Source organism: Drosophila mojavensis, unplaced genomic scaffold (assembly GCF_018153725.1).
Source record: "Drosophila mojavensis isolate 15081-1352.22 unplaced genomic scaffold, ASM1815372v1 contig_74, whole genome shotgun sequence".
NCBI lineage: Eukaryota > Metazoa > Arthropoda > Insecta > Diptera > Drosophilidae > Drosophila > Drosophila mojavensis.
The window spans coordinates 8,453,511-8,472,745 of NW_025318899.1; the positions used below are offsets into that span (position 1 = coordinate 8,453,511).

The following is a 19,235-nucleotide window of genomic DNA, read 5'->3' on the forward strand; positions in this document are numbered from 1 at the left end:
TTTAAGAATAATTATTTTGGAATCATGTCTAATATATATTTGCTATCTAATAAAATAAAATAAAAATTCCTATTGAGCATAACTCGGATTAATATATACTGTTTGTTTTAAGATAACTTATACTTTGCGTGGAATTTTTCATTCCATGACTAGAACTATGTATTTTCCATATTAAGCCAATATGCAAATTGAACGATAAACAATAAGGATATTTGTAGTTTAAAGTTTGTATTTATTTGTTTGTTTTAAATAATGCATATGAACTTGTCTGTGATTTCAAGGGGTGAGTGTTAATTAAATAGGTGAAATGGTTGGGTGTTCTTTTTGTTTCCTGAATATGATGTCCAGTATACAGTTTACAAAAATGCGTAAGTAATTAATAAAGAGAATTCACAATATGAAGTACTATTTTCACTAAAAATGTACATAAAAAATTCAATTGACTAATTAAAAATAAGGTACAAAAAAATAAATTTTAGAAATATTTTAACTTATTGTGGGTTTGCTTTTTTACATTTTTTCAAGGATAAACTATTTTCCGCTCTTTGTGATACATATATATCATTGATATATGTTTTTAAAATAAATATGATTTTGTTTGTTAATTTTAGTCACAATTAATCTCGTTGGCTTCGCTCGCATCTCTCACAAATACAATCTAAGAAAAATGTCACTAAACTTAACAAATAAAATGCTACAAAATTTCAGCCTCGCCGTCGAACAAAAACTGCGACTATTTTTTTAGGAGCGCATAGGTCGGTCCTTGCATTATATGTATGTATGTGTAGGTATATATATGCATGTATATTATAAACTATTATCATCACATTTCAAACGTTAAGTATTAATCGTTATTTCTGTAATTTTATGCTAAACAAATGTCTTTTGTGTACAAGCTTAAAACGCTCCTAAGTATTCATTCGTTTGATTCTCCACACATTTTGGATGTGTTTTTGTTTAATTTTTTTTTTTTTTTTACTTTTGTAGTTTTGCATTTATTTGTTACGCCTGCCCCAGTTTAAGCACTTGGACTCGGTAAAAACCTTGTAGCCTATAATAGTTGTCTAGACACGGTACAGATTATACAGTTAACGGAGATGAAATGCTTACATAAACCTTTTGTTGCGATTCGGTTTGCTTCGTCGCCATCTCTCGCAACTGCACTTGCTCGATTTGCTTCATTTTTTTTTTTTTTTTTTTTTTCGTTTTGGTATTATAGATAAAGCATTGCAACCGCATGACTTATCCGAAACTGCTCTCTGGCGTCATCTACCTGTTTTCATTTTCATTTTTAAATAAATTAGCACTTAAAGTTACAACGGCATGAGCCTACTGTTGATAAATTAAGAAACTTCTGGGTGATTGGTTTCGTGCCCTGTTCCACGGTCTTAATGTTCACATCTTCCATATTTATAAATAAATTAGCCATAGTATCACTTATTTTGTATTTTTAGAAAGTAATCAAAACTAATTTAACTATAAATTATCAGAAATATATACCAAGAGCATGGAAGAGGCTTTTTCTACACTTAATGAAAGCATCTAATCATTTAACTTATAGAGAAGTCTGGCATTGCAGCAGAGAGCGTATCTTCTCACCTACCACTACTATACAAAGTAGAGCACAGCACTAGAGTCAACTGCACACGCATTTGCACTCGCACTTCGCACATATTAACGGCATCCGCACTGCAGACGGCCACGCAGACGAAAGAGAGTGTGAGGGGGTAAACAAATCACGACATCTTGATGCCCAGTGCTCGACTTGTATATTCATAGACAACATAACTAATGGAAACGGCGGGCAGCACCTTCAAGAAATTTGGCGTGATGCCACGATACAGTCCCGCAATCCCCTCTTGCCGCACAATCTTGCGGAACAGTCCGGTCATTGTCTCTTCGTTGCTCCCCGCATCGCAGCTTTTCAATGGAATTTGTGTTTTGCGTATCTGGCTGGCTACCGTTAGGGCGGCTAAATAAGTGAAAAACATTTCAATTAGAATCACAAATGAAATAGGAGCAATTGAAAACAAACCTTGTGCCTGTAGCCGCGTTCGTACCAAAGCCAGTGGGTAGGAGCACAGTTGTCCAAGCGCGCTCGATGTACTGCCACATGCTAACAGCACCAGGAAACTTGGCTGCTCGTTGTTATCGTGGCTCGCTATGTAGCGCCGCTTGAGCGTTTCATAGACGGCCAAATCAATGCCTGCATAAGGTAGGATGCCAAGAATATTGGGTACATATCCACGGTAGAAGCTGCGGCCGCCCTCTGTCTTGTAGATCTTAGTCGCCGCATCGGCTATGCCCGCGTATTGACCAGTCGTGCGTAGCGCTAGACGTGTCTTTAATACTTCCATTGGATATATAATGGTCTGTGAGATACCTCCAGCTGCTGCACCTGCATAAAAGCGTTCAACAATGGTCATTTGCCGTGTCGAGTCATTGCCTCGTATTAGTCGCTTCATCTGCTCGTAGGCAGCGAATTTAAGCGCTGTTTCTGGTGCAATTTTGAGAACGTTTATGCCATTGCCTCGCCACATACTGCTCACGCCACCTTCTTTAAGCAACATTTTCATACCATCTGAGATTCCAATTTTACATGATTGCACCTGCAAGCAGATGGAAGAGGACTTGATCAGTATTAACCGACTCTTATCGTATTTTCACTGCGCATGTTACCTGCAGAAACACTTTGACTCTATCCAGCGGAGCTGTGCATGTGCGTGACACTGCGCCAGCGAAGCCACCGGCAACGAGGTGTCGCCACCAGAGACCAGTTTGCATTTCCTTTTGCGTAAAGTCATCAGGTACGTTCATATCCTCGCCAATGTCGAGGTACTGTAACAGATCAAAGTTGTAATCGATTAATGAGACGAACTCTGGCATAATGCTTAGTCTAAGCTTTAATAACTATTTAGAAAGGGACATGGATTATGAAGAAGATACTGAATTTGAATCGAGCTACGGGCATACAAAATAAACAAACTAAGATTCAATTCAGACCAATTCCGTATCCGGGAGCTTTACATATTTGCCCAATAGCAACATCACCGACATCAGCCATCCTTGCACGCCCGCCTGTAAGTATTCCATTAGTTTTGGTTCATGTTTTGCAATTATTCCAAAGCAACGGCAACAACTAGGCAACGTAAGACATCTTGCTGCCACAAGATGGTCCAAACAAGCTGTTACTCTTGTGTCCTCCTCCGTTCGCCCTCTACGCAACAGCAAAACAAAACAAAAGCCAAAGCCAAATAACAAATTAAAACGCAATGCGGAAGACCATTTCAATACGAACACGCAACTAGTTCTAAATTAAGAAAATTTTGCAAAGAGCAGCGACAGCAAACACTCGTGCCAGCAAATCCTCGATTCCCGTTGCCCACTAGCCCCCATGCGTTTTATTTTGCCAACTGTGCATATATTGTGTGTGAGAGAGTATATAATTCTATTATCTATATATGTTTTTGTGTGTGGGGCATATGTATATATACATATATACATAAATATAAATGTGTCTGTGCAATAATATGTAATACCAATTTGCGAGATTTCTGTTGTCTAGCTTCTGTGCTAGTTTGCCTGTGAGACGTGCCCCCTACTCGCTTACGACTGCGTTACGTAATTAGCTAATATAATGTGTTCGGCGCATGTCGGGTAATTCAATTTCGGATTATTTTACGCTCAATATTCGCTTAGGCTTCATTGCTTTCATTTTTGCTGCTTGGCGTTGATAACAAGTGCCTGATAAGCCATCAAAGTTGAACGAAATGTCAGCAAAATCGTCTGAAGGTGATAATTAGTTGCCAAGTCTTGTGATTTTCAAAAGCTTTTTCATCAACAAAAGATTTTTTGGAAACCAAATATTCCCAACGAAAGTCAAAGGAATATTTCAGCTTTGTCTACAGCTGTAATACAATTATCCATTAAACATGAGCAGATAACCGCAGTTCAAGGATAAAACAATTGAAATCGTTTTGTTTTCAAAGTTCATTTGCCTCTCAGCTCAAGTGACAAACAAAATGACTTCAATGACACATTCTGAATGCGATCTATCCGCGAGTGCAAACATCACAGAAGGTCAAATTGGCCAAAAAAGCTAACAGTCTGCTATACTTAAAATATATATGAGTATGTCTGTATATAACAAACTAAATGTCTGTACAGTAGTAAAGTATATGAATTAATGTTCGTTTTGCATGTACATTCACTTATTAGGTATGTGCGAATGAATGACACTCAAAGGAGGATGTACAAAATACTAAAAACAAAATTCCATTTGTCATGTTTAGCATCTTTTCACCCCAGTTGGAATATTTTCAAAAAATTTTGTGCTTTGCTTTTGTAAATTGGCGGAACAATGCGAATGCTTGAATTTATTTATTTGCATTCATATTCAATTTGATTTTAATTTTGTGAATATGTTCCTTGATCTACTTCGTCAAGAGATCATGTGAGGAATGTATAAATAGCATCGAATTTTCGCGAATTTTCCTTTTAGAAAATTGTCAATTTACGCATTCATTTATTTTATTTTTTATTATTTTGAATTCAACTTTGGAACGGAAGCAAATAAATTAATAAATGAGCCACATGACAGTGAAAAGCTTTCTATAAATTAAGTCTATTTATACCATTGCTAACATTCTTATCGCTAGCCATTGTGGAATGTCTGAATGAAGTGAATATGTAGGTATAAATGAGCAGTGAATAGAAGAAGTAATCAATGTTGGTTTATTCAAAAAACTTGATGGCCCTGCGGGCTTTACCCGTTTACACAACTCAATACAACAATGGGGCAGCAATTAAATAGCAGAGAGAAACCCCAAACGAAGGCCCACTAACAAATTCAGGGCATGAAGGCAAACTAGACCAAACACAATGCGAGTGCCTTGGAGAGGCAGCTTCGACAACGAAGTGGAGATCATGAAGGTGCAGCTGGAAACCGGATAAGCTAAAATAAGGTAGTTGACTCACGAGGGTGCTTTTAGCTGGAATGCAATGCATGGGTAATACAATCAGCCTGACCAATGACGCAAACAGCAAGCGTCAGACGGAGTGCCTGCCACGCAATAAGAGATCAACAAGTTTACAAATATTTGACGTCACGGCGTCTAATAAACACACCCACACGTGCTCCAGACAGCCGTGACTCAGTGAACATCATAACTGGCTAAAGTTGGCCAAGAGCAAATCATAATGACGTCGCGGAGCGCTTGGCAACAGCCGCTGCCGCCGCGAAACGAAACCCCTCAAGGCGCCGAGCGAAACAAATCAGCATGCAGTGCGTTTGCCCGTCCCTTTCTATGCGAGTGTGAGAGAGAAACTGTGATTGTATTTGTGGTAAAGTATGTCGTAGACACGTTTTTACGATCGACACACGAAGGCGAAGACGAAGACGAAGACACAGACGCTGACGAAGTCATGGGCAACGGTGTCGCGGGGGTAAGGCAAGTAATGGGGAGTCAACCGGTTCCATATCAGCGCTTTGCTCAACAACGTCGCATTTTTTGATTCGTTTTTCGACACGCTGTTGCCATGCGCTCAACTTGCCTCGTAACGGACAGCGAGTCGCGTCGGATTGTCGAGAGTTGAATTTAGATGCCACAAGACAAGTGCAGCCGACAATTGCAGCATTCAGCTAAGAGCGAGCGACTGCAAGGCGAAGTACAGCATGTGCTGGCACTTTCTTATGCTGAACAAAGATTATCACAAGCAATAGATTAAGCGTAGCTCGAGAACACAATTCACTGGAACTGATAAGATAATTCGCAAAAATTTTAGACGCGTATGAGTCAGCAGTAAATTCTAGAAATGGCAAAACCATAAAAAATTATGTATATACATATATGTATGCATGTATCGCGGGGGATATACATTTCACTCTAATCAGTTATTGCTAATTATATTAGTTAATTTGCTATACTAAGTATCATATATCGACCTACCCGTCCCATCATGTCGCGGAACACGACAACGAAATCCTCCATCATGTCACCAGCGACTGCCATCTGATGTATGTTGTGGTAATCGACTGGCAAATTGTATTGGTAGGTATTGTTTCGAAACATTTTGACCAAGTTTTCTTTGATATTATGGTAACACTCTGCTCATCAATGACACCCACAGCGGGTGTGTGTGTGCGGATTAAGTCACAGTTATGTGTAAATCTCGTTACAACGTTTCCGTTGGCCGATTTCCGTTTTATAATTGCGGTTCGCGAGTGTGTTAATGTGCAGCACAGCGGGCTTTCACTATTTGTTGCAGACTGTTTCAAACAGCTGCAAACTTTCACTGGTAACTCGCGTTAGCGGTTACAAATTTCTTATTTAATTAATATTTGGTTTGAGTATAACGGAATTCCGACTTTGCTTGATTCGTACACAGAAAACACGACGCTTGGTTAAAATTCGCGTTTGCCGTTACAACGAAAGAACGCAGAGCAGTTAATCCGCTTCAGTAGAGTTATATAATAATCGCTGAGAAGAGCGAATGGAATAACAAAGCGCGCACAACCTACGCGTGAGCCAGCTGCCACAAGACTGAGAGCTTTTGCGCTAAACACCGATCGCAGCACAAGGCGTCGCTGCCAGCGTCGCACAAAGTGCAAGTCGTCGCGACGCGCTGCTCGTGCTCGGTATCGTTTTAATCGAACAGCTGTGGCGCGTGGCTCTCTCTCTCCCCGCTCTTCAGAGTCTGCTGCAGTTAAGCTGAGCACAAATGGTAAAGCCACTTAACGTCAGTCAGTCACACAAACACAGTCTGTCACCCATCCTCTCCTCTCTCTTTCAGCACAACCAATGTCAATTTGTCACCCACAAACCCAACTAAACAGAGAAACACAATGGAAGAGAGCTAAATGAACTAAACTATATTGTTCCACCGACTTATTGATTTGTTTACTGGTTTCTTCTCGTTATTCGCATATTTAACCAGTTCCCGCCGATTTCACACTTAATCAAGGGCGCACACGAAAGATTTGATGGCAGACGCGTTTGCTGATAGCCACATGACGAGTGTATGACTCTCTGTCAACCCGGACTATTGCGTATCAGCGGACCAAAATGTTTACAGCTAGTTTTCAGCGCGATTGCGATTTATCTACTGCAATGGAAACTTTACAGATTACATTACTACGTCACAGATGCTAGGGAGGTCTAATGGGGAAAATGTTTGCACTAAAATTAATAAACAGGTGCAAAGTGCTGCAACTAAAACCAAATTCTAAAACATAGTTGCTTCGCCATGGCGTAGTTAAACAAAAGGAGAGAAATATATTCTATATTTAACTATTTCGATCTATAGAGGCTGTTTTCCTTTCGTCCTATAAAATACAAATGACATGTATTATGATTGTAGGATGATTACAAAAAAATAGGATTGCTTTAATTACTTTTAAAATTTTTTGTTCCACAGCATTATATAGAATTAGATATATTTCAAATATAGACATTTAAAACTTAAAAAAATAATGACAATTTAGATAGAGGGTCAAAAACAGATTAAAATAAAAATTTATTAGAGTTGATTTCGCAAAGAACTGCAAAAGAACTCAAATTTTGTATACAGGAATAACTAAACACTGTACGAAAAATTTCGAAGATTACGATTAATTTTCAATTAAAAAAATTTTTTTTCTATGACTGCCTTTGCACAGTCAACTTTGAATTGATCTGCTATAGCTCTCAATTAATTTATATAGTAGAAATGTAAGCAATTGCATTGTTTATCTCTTGTTAGATGAAACAAATACAGATCTATGGGATATGGCTTAGAAACCAAACAATTGAAATTGACTGCTGTGGAAATTAATAAATTGCAACAGTTCATAAATTTTGTAATAATAGATTCTCTATATTGTGCTCTAAATATAGAGAACACCTCATAGAGCAGATTAAGCACCTTGAAAAACATATGGACCTAAAAATATTTTATTTATTTATTTTTTTTTTTTTGCGATTGCCAGACACGCGACGACTTTTAAAGCCACAGACTTAAATCAACAACGGAACTATTTATAATACATACACAATTATAGCGTAAATATTTTGCTCAAAAGCCAAACGACATAGTAAATACCCTTATCAGAAATACGCTCAATACTCTTCGATTGCTGTGGAATTTTTTATAAGTATGTATATATGAGTTTCCACAGCAATTATTTTAATTAACTTTCTAGGGTATTCGGGCTGTACGCCTTAGATTTTGCTAAATACAAATGTCAAGATAAGCTCAATTCTTGCTGTTCATTAAATAAAAAAGGCGGCTGCGTAGCAACCAAGAACCGGACTGTGCCGATCCAGCTCCTATCTATCTCCTCCTATGGCGCAGTCTCTGTTGCCAGACAGGTACGAATACCACAATGGCCTGTTTAAACTGGTTGACCTTAAGAGTCAAACAAAGCGGGCAATAAACTGCAGCAGACAGTCAAACGAAAATAAACACAGTATTGGGGGAGTTTAACATCCAATATTACTTATGTAAAAATTCTGGAGAATTTACTAGCTCAATGAAGGCAGCTTATTAAATGGAAAATCATAACCACTTCAATTATTTATATATTATAGAGAGTAGAAATAAAATACTCGACTGCCAATGCAAGCAAAATCAACAAAATACATGTAAACAAAATGATTACGCAGAAAGCAAAGTCATTTAAATGGATTACCCTCGCTCGACTCATAAACAAACGCAAGAGCAGCCAGCTCATCATATAAGAGTGAAACTGACTGATAAGCGCATGATAAAAGATCATTTGACAGCGAGTCCAGACGCGATCATTAAAAGCTAGTCAAAAGCTTTAACTAAATGATGAAATGTGCCCCCTTCTTACGTCAGCCAATTGGAAAAAGAGTGAGAGAGAAAAAGAGCGTGCGTAAATGTCAAAGAGAATGGCCGAGCTTTTACCAGAGCTTTTTACTCTTTGTTGCTCTGACCTCCAAAGATACAAGTGCTCATTGGGTCAACAGGGAACTGCCATGACTGAGTTTTGAATGTCAATAGTTGCTGATATGAGCGAACGAGTGAGGGCCATTCGAGGTGAAAGGAAGAGGAAATGCTGATATGTTTGTGAGTGTATGAATATGAGAAAGAGATATGTTTGTGCCCTTTAGCGTCTACTTATTTATGTACGACTATTAGGAATAATTTTATGTTTAATTGTAATTAGATAACTTTGACGATATGTACCTTCAAGTCTTCCTCAGTTAGTCAGGAGTGATGTGTATGCAGGAACTACATTTTAAAGCAATATAGTACACATATATGTTTTGTATATAGGTAGGTTTTTTTTTTTGGTATAGACGCATATTAACGAAACGAGGAGGGTAAAAAGGTTTAACGATTAGTTTCAAATGCAATACGATAAGATAAACAGCTAAATAAATGTGTCTAAGTGTCTAGACAACGGAGCACAGCAAAGTACAAATTGGCATTGGCTGTAAATGGAAATTGAGCCAAGTTTGCACTAGATCAGCTTACAATATAAACACTGGCAGCTGCCTGTGCATACCTTTTCGCCGCTTTCCGTTTCCATAGCCAAACCAAATCCATATAAAGCGATAAATGCTTACACTATTCAATTACTAGCAGCTACAGTACAAACTAAATGAGACGAACGAGCCGCTTCACTTACAGTAGAGTGCCGCCAAAATTTGATTAGATCATGAATGTCCGTCGAGGGCGCCAGTAGCATAAAGTCGCGCCACTCGTTAAAGCTTATATTTAGGCTACCATCTTTGTCCATTCTGTGAGAAGAATCGTCATGAATATTTATCAATATAACTTAAGAACGGGAGTTCCAACCTGCCAAGCAGTTTTGTAGCCTCGTCAACGTCAATGTCCAGGCCAAGGTCTTTGAACGCAGATATCAGCTCCTCCAAGTCCACTTTGCCTGTGAAACAAAATTGAATATCATATATATAATATAGATAGATTGTCAAGCCAAGTTACCATCCCGATTTTTGTCCAAGTGCGAGAACTGCAGACATAAGTTCTTCTCATGCTCTCGCACATAATGAAGAAATTCAGCGAAACCCACATTCCCGCTTTGGTCCTTGTCCGATTGTTGCAGGAATTTCTATACAAAATCAAACAATACAGCCCATTAATAACATAAAAATAACTCAAAGCAAAGCAAACAATTGCCAAATTATACACGCGTGACCCAGTTAGTTGGCATCTGCACTGCTTAACCTTGGCCTCCGACAATTGTCGAAAAAGATGAAAAACAACTGCAGCCCATTTGCCAAAATCAATAGAATCAAACAATACGCGGATCTGCTCAGACGTTATGCATATTTCTTCTGGTTGAAGCCATAAAAATATGCCACCCAGAGGCCAATTATGCAAAATTTCATTACATGTTTATGCACATCAGATATGGCGCTCTCGACACTCAGACAAACACACGGACTATGAGGTGTGCAAAGATCAGAATGTTGTTGGCAGACAACAGAAGATTTACAAAATATTTACAAAGTATTTCTCAATGAATAATTAATGCAAAAGAGTGTTTGATGATGCTAAACAGCTGCAATAGATAATTCGCAGTAGGAATATGTTATGATGGCAAACCCACCCACCCAATTACGCCATCATCTCTCACTCACCACCGCGTAGACACTGGAGAGTCCAAACTCGTGCAGTGCCGCCGACAGGTCTTGTATGTCGATTTTGCCATCGCCGTCGCGATCCAGTTGGTTGAAGATCCGCTCAAGCCGCTCCTCGTCCTCAGCGGGTATCTCATTGGGCATGATGGAGAGTGGCACGCCCGACACGGCCAATGCCACCGTACTCTGTGGTGGGACAGTGTCGAGATTGTAGGGCGTCGTTGGGACAAGATGCGCATGTTGCAGGTGCAGCTTGTGCAAACTCTCATAGTTTGGACAGTTCGCTGAGTTTATTGGCGCATAGGTGGCAGTTGCCTGGCGAGCAAAGTTGAAATCGTTTTTTGGCTCCTCCGGTGTCAAATCGATATCAATGCGTTGCGTTTGCTCGGCTTGATGATGATGATGATGATGATCTTGATGTTGCTGTTGATGCTGCTGCTGGTGCTTCTTCTCCGGCTGCTGCTCAGACTGCTGACTTAATACTAAGGACGCGTTGTTTTCTAAACCGACTTGCTTTTTAACCATTCTCCAGACTCGTCTTAACGTTTGTTCAAGTATTTGTACTTGCTTTTGCAGACGCTGTCCTCAAATGCAGTAAGAGTACTTCTTATCTTTTGTTTTAGTTTTGGTTGTCTTTTTTTGTCAGGTCCCTAGGAATGCCCGACAAATCTTTCACTTTAGATATATATAGATATTCGAACGGGCGTCTATTCCTATGGCTGAAACATTTTGATTCTGGGCTCGGTAACGTTTTCTAGATAAAAACACAACTGAACTGAAAACTGATGGGCCGTTGTGTAGCGGGGCGTGGCGTCGCACTTTCTATAATGTCTATAAATAAAGAAATTGAAATTTTTTGCTTATTCACATAATATAGATTAAACAAAATATATATAAAAGTACATGTGTATATATGTGCGCTTGAACGTTTATTCTAAAGTAAACAAAATAAAAAGAAGAATGAATCCCAGTCAAGCATAAAATCTATTACAAATGTGTTTATTTCCCCCCGAGCAGCGAATCAGCTGCGAGCCTCGCACCCAAATCGGTGCCATGAAAATGAAGTCATTCGTGGATGAGCCCACTTTCACTAAATTTAAACAGAATCGAGGCGGCTGCTGCTGCTGATTGAAAGCTGGGCAGTCGCGACTGTTAGTGAATCATTGATATTATGAATTTTTATTTCTTTCACAGTTAAAAGGCCAAATCGGAAGTTCTGTAGGTGAAGCCTTGAAAATTGAAAACTCCCAACCCAAAACCAACAGAGCGGGTGGGTGGAGGTACGATGCTGGAACTTTCTTTCTATGTGTGTGTGTGTAAGCTACTCTGCTGCTGCTGGTGATACAACTACAACTACACTCATTTAAACAGATTGGCCTTCAGTTCTTTGTTGTATAGCACGAGTCTCAAATTTCATGCTAAGTTTTTTTCTTCTATTTGCCAAATTGGCAAAATTAAATTTCTGCGTACGCGTTTCTATACACACACACTTAGTCACACACTCACACTCACACATACACACACGCACAAGCAAGCACGCTGAAATGCTAATAAAAACTCGCGACTTTCTTGCGGGGCTGCAGCCGTTGGCGACTTTTTACCTAAGTTGTTAATTTTATAAAATTAATGTATATTTATGAAAAACTGTAAAATTTAATGATTGAATTCACTTTGGCTCCTAATTAACCGAATAAACTGCGCGCACTGCCAACTCGTATGTCGTGACACACGATAAAACGATAAAAACGCGTCCACACAGTTTGTTCAAACGAAAAAGAATGAAAGAAAAGAGAAATCATTACAGAAAGTTTCGTGTATTGTATCGATATATCGATATGTGTATAATGATATCTAGTTTCCAACATACGAACTATATCGGTATCGCCATTTGTAATTTCAATTCTAATTCAAATTCCCCCATTTTAATATCAATAAAAAGAAATGTTAGATTTGAATTCACATATATATATTTTTGCATATTAATTCGCTTTGTATTATTTCTATTCAAAATTGGTCTAACCTGTAAAAATAATGGAAATTATAACTGCTCTTCGTTGGAAATCGGTAAAAATAGGTTGGAACATAATATTCGTAAATTTACATTAAATGCGCCCCACGAATAAGCTAAAGTTTCTTTAACAAAAAGATGACAACAATAAAAAATAATACAAAACAAATCAAGTTATCTGACAATACACTTCAATAATGGTTTACTTCTATTTGCTAATTCATTAACAAATTCCATGCATCATCCTCGGCGCTCGCTTTACCAGTCGACGAAGCAGCTGTCTTGGCTTTCACATTCTTCACATCCAGATTATCGAAGCCTTCGCTCAATTTCTGCGAAGTCTCCTGTAGTTTCATATTTCGGCGAACGGGCTGACCGCCAGACGGTGTATTTTGATACGAAGTCTCGGAATTTTGATAATTTGTGGAATTGAAACCAGCCCAATCATCGTCTTGGGTGAGGCCGCCAGTGGCTGTGCCGCCGGCATTGCTGCTAAGTTGATTCTGATATGAGCTGGAGCTAGTTAGATGCGTTTTATTATTGGCATTCTCCTGCCAACCACCCCAGTCGCTATCGCCAACACCACTCTGCTGTCCTAGGCCGCCGGCCAAGTTGCCGCCCACCGAATTGGAACGCTGATAGCCATTGTCGTCCAGACTGGGATCGTTGTAGCCGCCCTGAGACGCTGAGCTGTTGCCGCCCGCCAAGTTGTTCCAGCCACGTTTGCTTATGTCAGTAACCTTTAGGGTTATAATAAGAATCAAGTTGTCAGTATATAGATATTTATACAAGTGTAATTAAAGCAAGGCACAGCCTTGTCTGGTGTCTACCGACCTTGTAGGCCACATCTGTAACCCCACTCTGAACCGATTCAAGCAGAGTGCCTTCTTTAATCTACAGCGAAAAATAAAACAAAACCAAAAACTCATACAAAATTAAACAAATAAATAAATAAAAAGCAACCAAACAAAGAACAGCTGTTACTTGTTTAACGAACCTTGGTCGAAGCCAAATTCACTGTGGTTACGGCTTTTTCCTTAGCAGTGTTTGCCAATTTGGACGCATTTGTGGAGAACAAATTCCAGCCGGATGCCAAAGTGGTCAGCGTGGAGTCTATCAGCTCCTGAGATTGTGTTTTCGGTGGCGGATCACGTGTGAAACCAAATCCAGCATATTTTCCGCCCTGATTTGGTGGCAAGTTTCTGTATGAATAATCAAAGTGTTAGCTCTTCAGGCATAAATAGTAAATAAGAGCCTACTCTGGCCGGGATGCATTCTCCATTTGACGACGGTTGAAGAACTCTTCCTTCTGATCTTTGAACTCTTGTGTCTGGAACTGCTGATAGCCACCAGCATCGTTGTAAGCGCCTCCACCATTCTGATAGCCTCCGCCGCTGCCATTGCCACTGTAACCTGTTGCATTAGTGCGGCCCTGTGAGCTGCTGTTGGAGCCGCTGCCGCTGTAGCTGTTAGAACTATACGAAGAATTAGTGCTACTCAAGCGTGCCTCGGCATCCTTTTGATTCCAACTCTTGCCCTGAGCCAGAGTTGAAATTTTATCTCGATACAGAGCAGCTGCCTTGGAATTGTATCGTTGCGTTATGGGCGCGCGTTCGTTCCAATCTTCCTGATCCTCTAGAAATTCGCGGGCATTGCGATTACCGCCCACCTTCATCTTCTCCAGCTCGATGTCCTTCCATTTGTCCATGGTTACGGAGCGCACAAATGAGAGATGAACGCCCAAGCTGCGATGCTTGCCCGAACACTCCAGACATATCCAAATGCCATATGTAACCGACACCCATTGCGGATTGTGAGTGCCACACTCGAAGCATTTCTGCAAAACCATATAGATTCATTTTGAGACACGTCAAAACCTGTTCAATATGTAATTTTCTTTCGAAATGTGTATCTGGGTTAGTCTTACCGAATTCTCGTCTTGGGGCTTCAGCTCTTGCAGCACTCGTCGCGTTCGTGGGCTGGCCATGATTGTGAATTAAGTAGCGTCTTTAAACTGATTTTTACACCGCGTCGCCTCCACAGTTGATATCAAAGATTTTTGCTGACGTTGACGTTGGTTGCAATCGTTAGATTGCGATTGTGCCACATTCATGCAAGTTGGAACTACAGGGAGCTAACGCTGATTACTTTCAATTAAATTAACACATCTAATCACTTTGTGCATTTGTTTCTTTCGCCTTTATTGCAATCATAAAAGTTAATTGAAAAAAAATATATATATTGTTAATACAGAGTTCCACTTGGAATGCTCATTGTAAGTGTGGCTGACTCAAGAAACTGCAAAAATGCACAACGAAAATGGAAAAGTTGCGTTTTATTCGTTACCTGCTGTGGGTGCATTTAATTTAAAATAACTGCAATTTAAATAGAAAACTATTTTAAATTTATTTATATTACATAATGTTAAAATTCGGCTTAGTTAAAATTGAGCTTGTTATGCTAAAAAACTTAACAATTTGCCAAATGAAAATATAATAAAAAATACCAAAACTAATATCAAGCAAGAAAACATAAAATACTTGTGGTAACACTGAAAACTTAACGTGTTTCCACTGCGATTCATTTTGCTTCCAGCTGACATGAATGTTGTCTTCACGATAACATTAAATATAAAAAATACTATATGTAAAGTATGTACATCCATACATATGTAAATACAAATGTTAATATGTGTATACGTAAATAACGTATATGTACGTAACCAACCTATTTTAATATGAATTATTATTTCCAATTCTCCAAAATAACGACAATGACAAATACATACATATACCAACACTTCCCTATATGTTTAAGTATTAAGCCCGCATTTGAAATCAATTGTAAACTGAATTTTCCTTTGCATACCTTTTCGCTCAGTACTCGAACAAATTTAATTAATTATTGTTCAATTTTGGTATATGTAAAGGTTGTGTTACTTTACAAATTATAACTAATCATGCTGATCTGATTTTCATATTAATTTCATTCATCTTCTTCCGACTCAACGCACACATTCCGCCTTGTCATGCCGAAAGTTAATAAAAACAGAGATTTATCACACTCCTAACAATAATCAATCCCACTGTCGGTAAACAAAAAACACTGGAATTACATGAGCGATTCCAATAACAAATGAGCCGTGTGTGGTCCCGTTGTTGGAAATCCAACCAGCAGCTATGGCGCCGGGAGCAGCAATTTCCTTCGCTATTAGACACAGATGTTTACAGTTGGAATGAATGAGAGAGAAACAAAGGAGAAAGGGAATTAACAGAGCAGTAAATCAATGTGAATATGAATGCGTAATATTTTTGCCATTCGCTGAAGTATTTAGGAAGGTATTAAAACCGCGCAATGGCAATCGATTGCAATTTATTCTTAATTTTAGTTAAATAATGCAATTACATGAGTGATTCGAATATAAACGGAGCGTGTGTGGTCACATTTCCTGGAAGGCCGCCAGCTATGGCGCCGGCAGCAGTAATTTCCAATGGAATTAGCTACAGATGCTTAGAGCTAAGTAAGGGAGAGTGATATAGAGAGAGGGGGAGGGAGCACAATAGCTGCATGCAGACAGCCATAATTCAATTGGAGCATTAGCATATAATTATGCACAATATTTTTGCCATTCAGCCAGTAAGATGGGAATCTGGAAAGTCAGTGGAGCCGCGCCCAGGCAATCGATGGATGCACTGCCCACCGTTAATTCCTTTTCAATTTTAAAACCTGCGCATTTATTTAAGTCAGCGCATTGCTATAATTTGCGTCACCATCTCGCACGCCCCCTTGCGCAAACCATGGGCGCTGTTGTGGGCGTGGCAGTGGCTCTGTAGTATAATTGGGCAGGCGAGCAAAGGATGTGTTGAATTGAAATGCCTGCCGGGTAATCCGATCGACCACTGACCGCAGCCTAAGTTATGACGCATGCCCGCTAAGTGAGCGCAAGTTGGGCCCTCGGCTCCACACCACTGGTCATCCGACGCTTTCAACAACTACTGCGGAGCCAGAGTCTCGGTGGCCCGTGGTTGCTGGTGGTCTTATCAGAAGCCGTTGCTTGCAGCCCGATCTGCCAGAAATGGCATTGCTGCGCATCCATTATACGCGGCTCTGTCACTGCCCGGCCGGGACCTGGTGTGGGGCACGCCTCGTGGTCGTTGCCACTGGGCATTTTGCACCAGCTTTGGCCAGGCTCTGAGTTATAGTGTGGATATGATCAAATTATAGGCTTAGCCATTGCATTAAATTCGCATAGACGTCGATGCCAAATGGTCAATGTGGACCTGGAGCTTGGCTAAGCATGTGCGTCCCATCTTCCATTCCCTGCATCCGGTCCAATTGTGCGACTCATACTTCATTTGCAGCGCAGCATTCACTAATCAGCAGCTGTCTCCAATGTGCCATGCGAACGCGATCTATATAAATAGAGCGAGTGAGGGAGAGGGAAGGCAGAGAGAGCGAAAGAGAGAGAGAGAGAGAGGCAAACGAAAAGGTATGTAAATGAGTTTCAACTCAGTTCGCACGCCGCTGCCATAAAGTCTGCTCAGGCACACAGATGTCTCCCCCTCCGCTCCCCTCTGTCTTGCCCTTAAATAAAACACATGCAAATAAAATAAAATCGTTGAAAATTGCACCAATTAAGTGGGCAATGTGTTGGCGAATCCTTGTGGTATTTATCAGCGATATTAAAGCGTTAAGTGAATTACTTATTCTCTCTCACTCTCAGCGACAGCAAGGCGAAGCCAAGTCAGGCAGCGCAATGCGTTACCTTTCATGTCTACCTGTCCTACCTGGCCAATTCCGTGTTCTTTCGCATCGTGCTAAAGTATAAATGTGTGCGATAGCCGCGATGTTGCATGCGACAATTATATCCACTGAGGCGACGCCAGTTTGGCTCCCGCTCCCATACGCCATGCACCATACAAGAGTTGGGGGCATTTGAAGCTGCCGCAAGAGCAAGACTCAAGGATGATATTTACACTTACAGCAGAGTCACACTCACCGTTGGAATGGGAATTCGAATTGGAGTTGGAATTGGAGTTAGAGTTGGAGTTGCTGTTGGGGTCGGAGACAGCAGCTACTGCTGCCGGTTGACCAGTTCCCATTTCCATTTCCATTGCCGCCTTTGCCGATCGTTTGCTGATCGATTTTCAATCGATCGGCAGCATCATGCAACCGCGCACAGCCCCAACCTCGGCCACAGGTCTGTGCAAAGCAGACAACAACAACAACAACGAATACAACGACAACGACGACGACGATTCAGCGTCAGCTCCTTAGTTCAACAAATCGTGCCAAATAACACAACATAATGACAACAAAGCCGACGACAGGAGCGACGACGTCCTCCACTTGTCTGGTTAGCTCTGGAGTAAGGCTAAGGCAGTCGGTGATTGCCATTTCAAGATTTTGCCATACACACACACACACACACATATGCTAACACACATGCACATGTGAGGATCGCAAAAATTAAGAGATATTTATAATAAGCACGAAAACCACTTAATACTAACGCCTTTGGCAATTAAGAGCCACAGCTATGGCAAGGATGCAGTCAGAGACATTCCACTGCGCGAATAGCCCAGTTCTTGTACTTTCCATATCATTTATATCTGCGTATATATGTATATGTATATCTGCAGACATTTATAAATATGTCACATCAAAATCTGTTCCGGGTTTCTGGAGATGATCATTGGGGACGTATTTTTATGTTATGTTAAGTTCATAACAACTTCAATGGACTTTGTTGATCTAAAATAGCCGATGCCTTGTCTTTAGTTATACTCAATAGTAACAGTTTAAAAAATTTTTAGGATAGATGTATGGATAGCTGAAGGATTCTAGTTCTCTTGCTGGGAAAGATCTGACCGAACTTGTTGAGAGTCTTGGAAGACAACATCTAAGGAATCTTAGGTCCATGCATATTTTCAAATCTAAAAGGGATAATCCTATTTAACTTCTTAGAATTAAGAATACTGCGAGATAACAAACATAACTAAATAGTTAGACCTTTATAGACTTTAATGAAAATTCGAAATGCAAAATTCTACGTTTCAGTTAAGACTAGACCGGACTACATCGTGCAACTACCACAAAAATAGTTGCGTAGTAAAAATAATATAGACAATTGATTAAACTGTTTTTCCTCTATAGTCTTATATATGTATATAGCACCAGCCAGCCAAGTAGGCCACATCGGATAGCCACTGTAGTCGCACGCTTTATAGTTCAGTGTGCTCCATACACAATATATACATAGATACATACATATATTTATATTCATATAGATTCATGAATCTGGGCAGCGCACAATGCTTTTCAGCGACTCATCAAAAGCCGCAGGTATGTAAATTTCATGGATTTAATTGTTTTCAGTCTCTGGATGGTGCAAGAGGTCTCTTTCATTTTTGTTTCTTATTTCAATTTCGTTTCTTTCTTCGGCGCTGACTGGATTCGCGTCGAGCTGGTGAAGTTGACGCCTTCGGTGGCTCATTACAATCAATAATAGCAGCTGGCGCTGTGGCTTCAATTGATTCTTTCTTTCAATAGGAACGCGGTCGGACAGTAAATGGAATGAAGTGAAATGAATAACTGTTAGGGAGTCGGGCATGTCT

At 40.0% G+C, this 19,235-nt stretch overlaps 2 protein-coding genes across 6 annotated transcripts; both read right to left on the minus strand.

Moving 5' to 3' along the window:
• Positions 1-211: 211 nt before the first annotated feature.
• On the minus strand, positions 212-12,389 carry LOC6581820 (calcium-binding mitochondrial carrier protein SCaMC-2-A). Of its 4 annotated transcripts, XM_002007506.4 has the most exons (9): positions 12,212-12,389; positions 10,611-11,441; positions 9,952-10,078; positions 9,805-9,892; positions 9,635-9,746; positions 3,004-3,078; positions 2,680-2,838; positions 2,036-2,609; positions 212-1,972 (listed from the first exon to the last, which is right to left on the minus strand). In XM_002007506.4, the coding sequence occupies exons 2-9, from the start codon at positions 11,133-11,135 to the stop codon at positions 1,737-1,739; spliced, it is 1,896 nt and encodes a 631-aa protein (XP_002007542.2). In that variant the 5' UTR covers positions 11,136-11,441; positions 12,212-12,389; the 3' UTR covers positions 212-1,736. The 4 variants fall into 4 exon arrangements, with proteins under 4 accessions (XP_002007542.2, XP_015017552.1, XP_015017553.1 ...); XM_015162066.3 differs by lacking the exon at positions 3,004-3,078; XM_015162067.3 differs by lacking the exons at positions 3,004-3,078; positions 9,635-9,746; positions 9,805-9,892; ... (1 more) ...; positions 10,611-11,441; positions 12,212-12,389 and adding an exon at positions 7,394-7,468.
• A 170-nt stretch (positions 12,390-12,559) lies between these two features.
• On the minus strand, positions 12,560-15,093 carry LOC6581821 (ADP-ribosylation factor GTPase-activating protein 1). Of its 2 annotated transcripts, XM_002007507.4 has the most exons (6): positions 14,965-15,093; positions 14,546-14,742; positions 13,878-14,455; positions 13,616-13,820; positions 13,453-13,512; positions 12,560-13,358 (listed from the first exon to the last, which is right to left on the minus strand). In XM_002007507.4, exons 2-6 carry the CDS (start codon positions 14,603-14,605, stop codon positions 12,834-12,836), a joined length of 1,428 nt encoding a protein of 475 aa, XP_002007543.1. In that variant the 5' UTR covers positions 14,606-14,742; positions 14,965-15,093; the 3' UTR covers positions 12,560-12,833. The 2 variants fall into 2 exon arrangements, with proteins under 2 accessions (XP_002007543.1, XP_015017555.1); XM_015162069.3 differs by lacking the exons at positions 13,453-13,512; positions 14,965-15,093 and having other exon boundaries at positions 14,546-14,911.
• Between the last annotated feature and the right edge of the window lie 4,142 nt (positions 15,094-19,235).

Bases quoted from the DNA above. Each gene is read 5' to 3' on its own strand.
- LOC6581821 (XM_002007507.4), bottom strand. From the start codon at position 14,605: ATGGCCAGCCCACGAACGCGACGAGTGCTGCAAGAGCTGAAGCCCCAA. The intron at 13,821-13,877 runs GTAGGCTCTTAT...TTATTCATACAG, and splicing joins GAGAATGCATCCCGGCCAGA to AAACTTGCCACCAAATCAGG. The intron at 13,513-13,615 runs GTTCGTTAAACA...TTTTCGCTGTAG, and splicing joins TGAATTTGGCTTCGACCAAG to ATTAAAGAAGGCACTCTGCT.
- LOC6581820 (XM_002007506.4), bottom strand. From the start codon at position 11,135: ATGGTTAAAAAGCAAGTCGGTTTAGAAAACAACGCGTCCTTAGTATTA. The intron at 10,079-10,610 runs GTGAGTGAGAGA...GATTTTGTATAG, and splicing joins TCTCCAGTGTCTACGCGGTG to AAATTCCTGCAACAATCGGA. The intron at 9,893-9,951 runs GTAACTTGGCTT...TTTGTTTCACAG, and splicing joins CTTGGACAAAAATCGGGATG to GCAAAGTGGACTTGGAGGAG.